At 35.8% G+C, this 9910-nt stretch overlaps 1 protein-coding gene across 1 annotated transcript; it reads right to left on the bottom strand.

The window, feature by feature from the left end:
• Positions 1-301: 301 nt before the first annotated feature.
• Positions 302-9479, bottom strand: STK26 (serine/threonine protein kinase 26). The gene is made up of 9 exons (XM_009875075.1): positions 9422-9479; positions 7694-7802; positions 7441-7598; positions 4788-4973; positions 4030-4178; positions 3285-3378; positions 2767-2829; positions 2539-2675; positions 302-2044 (listed from the first exon to the last, which is right to left on the bottom strand). The coding sequence occupies exons 1-9, from the start codon at positions 9455-9457 to the stop codon at positions 2020-2022; spliced, it is 957 nt and encodes a 318-aa protein (XP_009873377.1). The 5' UTR covers positions 9458-9479; the 3' UTR covers positions 302-2019.
• Between the last annotated feature and the right edge of the window lie 431 nt (positions 9480-9910).

Genomic DNA, 9910 nt, shown 5'->3' with positions numbered 1-9910 from the left:
GCAGCTCCGCACAAGGAACGCCTCTCCTGAACTAGAACACAAGTTTGTAAGGTATATCCACACCTCTGCACATTTACTAAAATCCAGAATAAAACGCACAACAGAACAAGTTCATGAAAGTTTACAGAACTTAAATATTTATTTTTAAACCATTTAAAACCCCCCAAAACATTGAAGTAAGCTTCATCTATAAACAGATTTACAAGACTAACAGCTACAGAAGCTAGAAGAGCACTACAACTTGTTTCTGTGATGCAGTTATTTCGTAAAGCTTCAGATCAACTGTATTTACAACTTTTGCTGCTTTTATATTTATAAAAATATTTATTTAATCCATAACATTGTTTTCAAAAACTATTTCCAGACTTTTTTTCTCAGATATAAATTCTAATTGAATTTCAGTTATATAGCAGATGAAAGTTTTAAACAGAAACATTTTTTTTAAAATTAAAACAAGGAGTTAAAAGTAATTTTTTTTACAGTGTAGGCACCATTGAAAATAATTGTCCTTGGCATATCTAACCACCATCTCTCACAAGTGTCCTTTATATAAAAACGATGTAATGGCAACAGCTGACTAGAAATGCAGTATTTACTTGCACACCATTACTTTTTCAATATTTGGCAGATATATTTCAGATTCTTTAAAATGACTTTTGTGCAAAAACAAAATGTGCAGGTCTGAACCATAAAATAAACACACCCAGCCTTTATCAAAAATAAATTTACACCAACAGTTCCACAGCTAAGCACTGAAAAACAATCCCAGTTCAAAACTTCAGCATAATATACATACTGGGTTGAAAAAGGGAAAAAAAGAACAGAAACGAAGATATTACCCATCTAGCAGTACCATAAATATATAACTGAAAGCAACTTTATAGTCTTACCTACTTTTCAAGAAAAAAATTAAAAAATAATCACTCTGTACTGCACAGTACTACCTTTTTTTGTGAAAGAATATCTATAACTCAGTTATTTGCATATTAACTGGTAAATACATATTTAAAATACACTTTCAGAAAATTATAAACAAATTATGTTGATGTACTGTATTTAATGTATTTAAGAACAAAAATGTGTATAAATATCTTACAGGAGAAACAACACCACCACACAGAATGCTGGTGTTACACTTATACCTGCTCGTGAGGTATGTATCATGTGACGCTCGGCTTCTCTGGCTCCCTTCCACCCAGGCATGTATACTCAGAGGCAAAAAATTAAATTAAGTTAAATTGGACTTCAGGTTTTGTCCATTATTGCCAAAAGCCCCACCCCCTCAACTGTATTGCTCTAAATTTTCCTACCATGATGATATAAGATTGAATTACTACTTCAAAACCTGTTCTAAAAGGTAATACATATACTGTACATCAGGATATACCTGTTGCTACATATCACCTGCAAACTACTGACATATTGCTCTCAAATATATTTAATCATAGAGCTGCCTAAAATACTGTACCAATTTAGAATTATAATAGATACTGTTGCAGGTTTGTTTGTCAGGGCACAATAACTATATGCTGGTTGAAGCAGGTGCTACAGCAATACCCTTGCCACTACGTTACATGTTTTGTATACGCTTGTGAAAAAGCTATTTTCTCTGAAGCTCGTTAGTGATTTACAAAAGTTTAACTCATGAATACAAAAGACCTGTACAACCCCATGTACAGGAACAAAATAGCATCAAAACATATTGTACTTGCACTTTTCTATGAACTAAAGCAATGGTTATTTCTAAAAGCAAAACCGCACCTCAACATTTATCAGATTAAACAGGTGAAACTACAATATTAAAAGTTGTTCTTTACAAAATAATTTCCTGAAAATATAAAACCATGTGCACTGCCACAAAATAGCTGAGTAGGCTCTTTCAAATCCTCAATCACCATCAATATGTTGCAAAGATCCAAAGGCACAAGGAGCTCATGAGCTAAGCACTGCCAAGCTTGAAGTAGGTCTGGTGGGTTTCACTGGGTCCATATGAAACAGCAGTCAATTATGTGAAGTTTCTTAGGATGAGTCATTAACAGAAAATCTACAAATAAAAAATACAAGCAAGAATCTGTTAGTCATACTGTTTCAGCTTGGCAAACAGCAGCCAGCTATTTTCGCGTCACTAAACTACTACAAGTCTTCACCTCGACAGTTAGTTCATGGGAAAAAAACATCAGAAGTTAAAGATCCTCCTTCTCCCTTACTGGCTATAAATACACTTCAACAAAATTCCTAAATGAAATGAAGCAAGGTGTAACAGTGAAATTGCTGCCCTAGAATACCAAACAGATGGAGTTGCAGTTATTATTAGTTCTAGTCTCAAACAGAAATGTTATGTATAACTAGCAAAGCCAGAAGTTCAAAGCCCTGGACGCAGGAGATCTTTCACCTATCATTACTCAAATTTGCCCAACACACGCAGTTCACTGTGAACTAACTTTTCCTATGCATAAGAACTTAATTTAAAAAATTTCTTTCCAAAGAAAATTACTTCTTGTTTTTAAAACAATGCATACAAAAAAATCTTTAACTTACTTCTGAAATTTCTCCATAAGTTTCTTCACCATCTTATCTGTGATCCCTGGACATGTTGTTTCTGCCATATTGATACTTTTCTCAAGTTCCTCAATCGCTTTCTTTCTACTAGCATTATTTGTGTCCTGCTGTTTGAGCTGAGTAGCAAATCAAAAGAGACAAAACTTATAAAAGTTATCAGACACTTGGGCAGTAACTTCAAGTAAGTTCTTTTAAGTTAAGAATTACCTCAGCAAACACAGGAGTGATTATCATAGTTAAACAACTCAGGGTTTTAACAAGATCCTGATCCTGCAAGTTAACAAACAAGGATTACATTAGCATATTCCTGTACAACATATACACTATATTTAACACAGCATTATGTGGTTTTGAAAGTGCAATTAAATCCCAAAAAGCACTTGAACAACAAATGTTATGTGATGTGGAAACAGATGCATCCTGACATACCTGAAACAATCTTATTCATTGTCAGAAAAACAGTTTAATTTTTCCTCTCTAATACTGTATGTCTTCAGAATTCAAATCTCTATGAGCTGATACTGATCTAATTAGTACACGATCTCTTCTGCGGTTAAAGCTGACATGGGCATAGGAAATATCCCTAAAAAAGCATAATTTCTTGAACTACAGAAAGGTAGCCAGTTCTTACAGAAGGTGAATAATTACTAAGCTCTATGACTGTATTCCTAAAAGTGGCTTTAGAATCGGCACTTACAAAGAAGAACTCTTCAGACTGTACCTACCGTCCCATTCTGTAGCTTCTTTGCATCCGGCTTCTTTCGAACTGTAGTAAAGCTCCACTCAGGATGAGAATTATTTTCTTTGTTACTAGACTCCCTAAAGAAAAAGGGTATGATGTACATAATACTAGCCACAACATAATGCTAAGCAAGCACAGATAACCCAAATACATAACAAATGTGTATGAATTAGTTCTGTATTCCTTAAAGTAAGAAGAAAATTGTGTATTGAAACATTAACTGAACTATGAAAGAACAACTTCGGAGGCTGAATAAACTGAAATACGATCAAAGCAAACAGATATTATCTACCCATAAAGCTTACCTTCGCCCTTGGCATCCCATTTAAAACAGTTATCTGATATCCAGAACAGCAACAGACTGACAGGAGGCACGTTGTTTCACAGGCATTTTGCAAACTTCTTTATACACCTCAACCTTGCTCTGCAATACTTACAATTATGATTCATTGTTTTTGATATAACCACTAGCCTCAGACTAGGAAATACATGGCACTTAAACAGAACTGAAACTGAGTTCAGGGAGACACGGTTTAAAGAGGTAATGAGCACACAGCTTGACTTATGTCTTAGGTCCAAACAAGGGGTTTTCTGGAAAGAAGCCAATGAAGAACACAGAAGAAGAGGAGCTAACTACACAGAGAAACTGCAACAAAACTACTTCAGTAACATTATAAAAAAACCAAAACACAAACTAAAACCAAAAACTAAACTGAAAATACACTTACGAATCTGAATCATCGGAACCACTTTCATCACTACTATGTCCTTCTGCTTTCCATCTCTTAAACCTATCAATCAATTCTGTCAGATATGAAGTCTTCTTGGCATTTTTCATAATGAATTTGTGCTTCAGAAGTTCTTTTGCAGTAGGGCGCTGTAAGAAACACTTTAAATATTTAATGTTCTGCTGCCATTTAACGATTCTAAATGTTAATAGGGGAGATTTAGTGAGACAACTTACTTCTAGAGCTAACTCATCTAGTATCAGGAAATTAGCGAAACAGGAAGTCAAGAAAAGCCAGTAATACACATTTACAAGTGCTCTAAAAATATGATCAAGTCACACATCGCTTATCCTTCTGTGCTAGAAGGTACACACCCAGGAAAATGACTAATCAAAATTCTCCAGTGCAACATTTCCTTGTAAGCACAACTCAGTCAGACAGCAAAAACCTCTGCTCAAGAAAAAGATCAAAGATCCTCTCCTCTGCTCAAGCTTCTCTTCTAACATTATCCCAGGTAGGTGTGCATTTTAGGAAGCTCTCTCTGCCACTGTAATTTCTTTCAGCACTCTCCCTCCTCCTTCCAGTATTTTAAACAAAAGGGTGAAGACACAGCTACCATTTACAGTGTAAAGTCACGTCACTAAGATTAATTTCAATCAACTACGATACACTACACCAGCAAAGTATTTCACAAGCATGAGAGCAGAAAACAAACCCAAGACGTCTATGTATGCACAAACACATATAGATCTACTCACAAACGTTGGGTCTTTGTTCAGACACGCATCAATGAATTCTTTAAAAGGTTTACTGAATTCTCCTAATAAAGTTGGAGGATTGTTTTTCGGAATGAGAAACAGAACTCTCATCGGATGCATATCAGAGTTGGGAGGCTCCCCTTTGGCTAGTTCAATAGCAGTGATTCCCAGTGACCAGATGTCAGCCTGAGAAAGGGAAAAGTTACTTTTAGCACAAAATTAAGGGCTATCGCGACAAAGGATTATTAAATAACTCAAATCTTCACATATACTGCAACTACATATTAAAAAATTTTGTTCTAAGTTGATAATGCACAAAGATTCCTTTCAAATACTTATCGGCTATAATTCCCAAAGACCTGGCTGATTTAATGAGTCTTCAACGACAAACATCTACATCACTTTTGCTACACACCGTCACTGCTCTAACACTGTCACCAAGTTAAACACACCCCTGAATACAGGTACTTTTGGAAAAAGCATCAGAAACATTAAGTCTTCCTGGTTTTTTCCCCCCCCTATAACAAACTATAAACTGCCACAAACATCCTATGTCTAATTAGGATTTCGTTTATATAGCAAAACTGCATGCTGACATTTTTAAACTGTTTTTCAAACTTGTTTGACACCTCACTCTAAAGGAAAAAAGCAGAGTTGTACCAAATCCAGCTCGTGATCACTTCATTTCCTTCCTAACAGACTGCTTGGTGAATTTAGCAAGGAAGTTATCAACAGCCACTTAGACCTGAAACACCTAGTTCACAGTCTAAGTTTCTAAAGAATAATGAAGTGGTATTTATTTTAGCTAAAGGTAAGCATTATGAACAATTCTATCTTTGTACAAAATATGAACTATAAAATTATTTTCTAATTTAGAGATTTTTTCCCATGTGAAATATACATTCCTTGCAACTTTTAGATAAGCAACAACGGCTATTAAGGTCACCACAAGTGTTGCTCATCAGAAAGTGGCTGACAATGGTTGACTACACTTGGCACAGAAGTCATAAACCTAAGTTGCCCACAGAGTAAACAAGGGCTGCAATTTGCATCTTTCCAATACTCCTTTCCTTGTGAACACAAGAAATAAAACATTTGTACTCAATATTGAAAAATTAAAATGATCTCATTGTTTATCACTGAAGTATCACAATCAACAATTGCATACTGGTGCTAAATGTTTTGAGAAAGGAGATGTGGCTTGTAAATCTCTGCTACTACAAAAATGAATGAATTTCTATTTTGTTTTCTGCTATTCTGAAGCAGGGAGAGAAGAAAGGTTAAAATTCAGCCTGAATGCCAAAATATCCATTAGTATTAGTCTAGAAATTGAGGTGTATCCTGTCTAAAGGACCTTGCATTTTCTGTGCTTTCCCACCAGACTTCTGGCATAGAAAGAAAAAGGGGAGGGCAGTGCTCTTGCAACATACTGAGGAGATATGGAAGGCAAAATATTAGGTTACTGTGGGAATGTAAATGAAGGGGTAGTACAGCTGATTTACCCACAGGGCAAGGAGAAGAGGAATTATTCTCACTTTGTCTGGACAACACACATTTTTAAAGCAGAGTAGAGTGGTTTTCCAAAATGCCCCTAAGGAGCACGTTACAGCTGTACCACTGAAACTCTAAACATGACAACAACGTACCCCCCCTTATCAGCAAGCTTGTGACAAGTACACAGATTCCTTCAAGTCTGAAGGATCCTGGGAAAGTCTCCTGGAGTGTAGTATCTTCTGGACATCTTAGATATTCAACAGTCTTTCTTTATGTGCGTGAGTACAGTTGCGTGTTTACTTTTGGAGAAAAGCTGGTAGGAAAGTATTACTTTGCATACACCAAGAAACTTAAATTTCTTGCTCTTATTTAAGGTTGCATGTGTAGGGTGTAAAAAGTCCAATGCCAGCACCGAAGTACTTGCCACAGTCTCTAGGTTGTCCTGTGGGTGTATATACGAGAGAAGAGGTGACCATTACCTCCCATCGTCATTTTTAGCAGCAGTTCCCAATCCTCAGAAAAATACGGAGGTGGCTTGCTTTCTACCACTACTTCACATAGAGAAACTCTCCTCTGCAATCAGTCACCCATCAACAGCTCCCATGAAAAAGAACCATACAAAGTACCATAAAGGTACTACAGCTACCCAGCCTGTAGTTCCAAGTTATCGAGAACAGTCACCTGCATTAAAATCTTCATCATTACACAGGTTCTCAGAAATACCATTAAAGAAATTATATCCAGAGCTGCTTATAAAAACCTGAGAAGTGAGCAAAATTTCAGCCATCATCTCGGCTTTAAATAAACTGACAAGTTCTGGTGGCTTTCTAATTTGTGAGGGCTTCATTACTGTTTGAATTAAACATGAAACATTGAAATTAAAAACAAACTTACTGAACAACACTGAAAACATCCAGCAAGTTTCTCTGAAAGAATCTAAAGATGAAAGCATCGATTTGCTTGGTGAGTTTGCATGGCTCTTGCACGTGCGTAAGCACGGTGACATGTGTAATGATACTTTTAATTTTAGTATTTGAAACTCCGTTAACTTGAAATCTACTTTTTTCCAATCCATACTGATAGAGCCAAAACCACAAAAATCAGTAATTTCTGTTGGATCTGCAGATACAAAGAAAAGGTACTCTGTTCTCGTACTCACTTTTGAATCATACGCTGACTGCTGAATAACTTCAGGGGCCATCCAAAACGGAGTGCCGACAAAGGTGTTCCTCTTAATTTGCGTGTCTGTCAGCTGCCCAGCAACTCCAAAATCAGCAAGCTTAACATCGCCTTGTTCTGATAACAAGACATTGGCAGCTGCCCAGGGGAAATAACAGAGTACCTAAATTAAAATACTGCTTTTAAGATTTCTAAAGGCTTTAACAAAGTAACATTTTAAATACGTTACACACCTTTTATATCCCTGTGAATTTTCTTCTCTGAGTGTAGGTAATCAAGACCTTTCAAGATTTCCTTTAGCATGGTAGCAATCTGGAACTCATCAAATGGGCCCGCACGCAGCTTTAGAGAAAAGACATTTAAATTTAGTCTTGTATCCAGTTTTCGCCTAATTATTGAATTAATTAAATCTTAAACTTAAAAGATTTTTCTACAGCAAAGAACTAACAATTCATGAAACATTCTGTTAAGCCTGTCAATGTTCTATCAGAGACAGCTGCCACTGGAACAATCATCTTCACATCCCCTTTATTGATAATACAGTGAAAACACTGTTAAGTTTTTAACCTACACAGTATGCACAGCATGCAATGTATATGAAAAACTAGAACTTTCCACAGTTTCCTACAGTGAGCAAACACAGCAGACTGAATTTTTCAAGAAACTGTTTATTTCAAAATCAATTCGTCTATCTGCTATGTTTTTTTCAATTTAATGATGCATTTTTCTCTTGTTCCAGCATTTTTTATTCCATGTTTGCTTCTGCATCAAGAACATAACATGCTACTATAAAGCTACTAATATGGAATAAGCATAAACTTTGCACATTAGATTGGTATGTAAATAAATCAGAACAAATTTAAGTTTGGTGATTCTGCTATTAAAAAACCAAACCAACAACATGGCACTTAAACAGAGAACACTAGTGGAATTTTTATTCCTCTAAAGGTTCCATGGTTTCGACTGTCACTAGTAAAAGCCATTTCACTGTTTCTGACAGTTCACAGATTATAAATTACTCAAGAGCGCTAAAGAGTAAATATCTCACAGCCCCCTTCTCAAGAAGACTAAGTTCCAGAGCTACAAACTACCATATGCTACACATAATTTTTGTGCTTTTCCATTCCCATAGCTGAGGTGATGTGATGTAATTTCATAAAGAAATTTAAATAGACTTGTGAGGTTAGGCACATACTTCAGCTCTTGCAGACAGGACCACTGTTAGCAAATATATAATTAACACCATTCTGTAATACTGAAGACATGATATTTTTCCTTCAGAATCCCACAAACAAAGACTGAGTTATATTATCTCACAGGAAAGGGTGGGTCTCTAAGTTTTACAGCAAGGCAGAGTACTGAAAGTCTGGGGAAACCACATCAACACACAGTGGGCTGTGCTCTTGTACTCTGAGCTACATCCTTCATGAATGCTACACTATCTCAAGTAAAAGGCGCTTTCATGCTTCACTGAAAATACCTGAAAATGGAAAAGCCAACACTTTTACCCAGTTAAAATTAGCTGTACTCTGTGGGCACACACTTCATTCATTTCTGAGAACAAATCCCAAAAGAAACATTTTTTTACTCAAGTGTAATGAATTCTACTGGGGGGAGGGGACAGGGGACGGATAAACAACAAAAAACCACCACATATGGCATGAACAGTACTTCTCATACTGAAAAAACACCATTGCCTTACATTTCACTGAGAAAAAAACCCAACAAAACAGATGCTTCCTAATGCTTAGAGACAAAGAGTAAAGACAAAAAAAATCAACATAAATTCAACATAACAGAACTACCATTCAAATTCACACTTTCTTGGAGCATTACAATGCAGCAGTGATGTAGTATCAGCTGCTTCCAGTGACTAGATTTTATAAAGAGACAGGAAAGCATAATGAAATAAGGTTCACTTAGTAGTAGCACTTATAATGCAAGTATATGTATATACTTACAAGATCCAAAGCTGACCCTCCACCTAAGTATTCCATTATTATCCATAGCTTTGTGCCCTGTAAAAGAAGGCATGTGTTGTTAGAAGTCCAAGGCTGCCATAAAAAAAAAAAAAATTACATATTTTGATACTGTTAGGAGTATTTCAATGTGTATTTCAATACTGTTATGAGAATGCAGATGCAGAGTTCCATTAATCACCAAGTCACATGTAATTACTTCTCATAGAATGATCACCCAACTCCTGTGCAAGATGTCTAAATATCAACTGAAGTTTGACTTTATTTAAAAATGCAACAATGCCTCCCCAGTTAATAGTCTTTGCTAACTGGTATCTAAAATTATTTCACCTAAAGGTGAACTTAAAGAAGTGATTTGGCAGTAGTTTAAATTTAAACTGTTTTAATGTAAGGTTGCAGTTCTTGCCAAAGACCATCTCTGCATTAATTATTAATCACAGCCATCTGTGATAGAGAAGCATTACAATTTTA

Source organism: Apaloderma vittatum, unplaced genomic scaffold (assembly GCF_000703405.1).
Source record: "Apaloderma vittatum isolate BGI_N311 unplaced genomic scaffold, ASM70340v1 scaffold7108, whole genome shotgun sequence".
Lineage (NCBI taxonomy): Eukaryota > Metazoa > Chordata > Aves > Trogoniformes > Trogonidae > Apaloderma > Apaloderma vittatum.
This window is presented reverse-complemented; position numbering and strand designations above follow the sequence as displayed.

Bases quoted from the DNA above. Each gene is read 5' to 3' on its own strand.
- STK26 (XM_009875075.1), bottom strand. From the start codon at position 9,457: ATGGAATACTTAGGTGGAGGGTCAGCTTTGGATCTT. The intron at 4,974-7,440 runs GTGAGTACGAGA...TCCCTTTCTCAG, and splicing joins AGTCAGCGTATGATTCAAAA to GCTGACATCTGGTCACTGGG. The intron at 3,379-4,029 runs GTAAGTGTATTT...CTTTTTCTTTAG, and splicing joins GGTTCCGATGATTCAGATTC to GGAGTCTAGTAACAAAGAAA.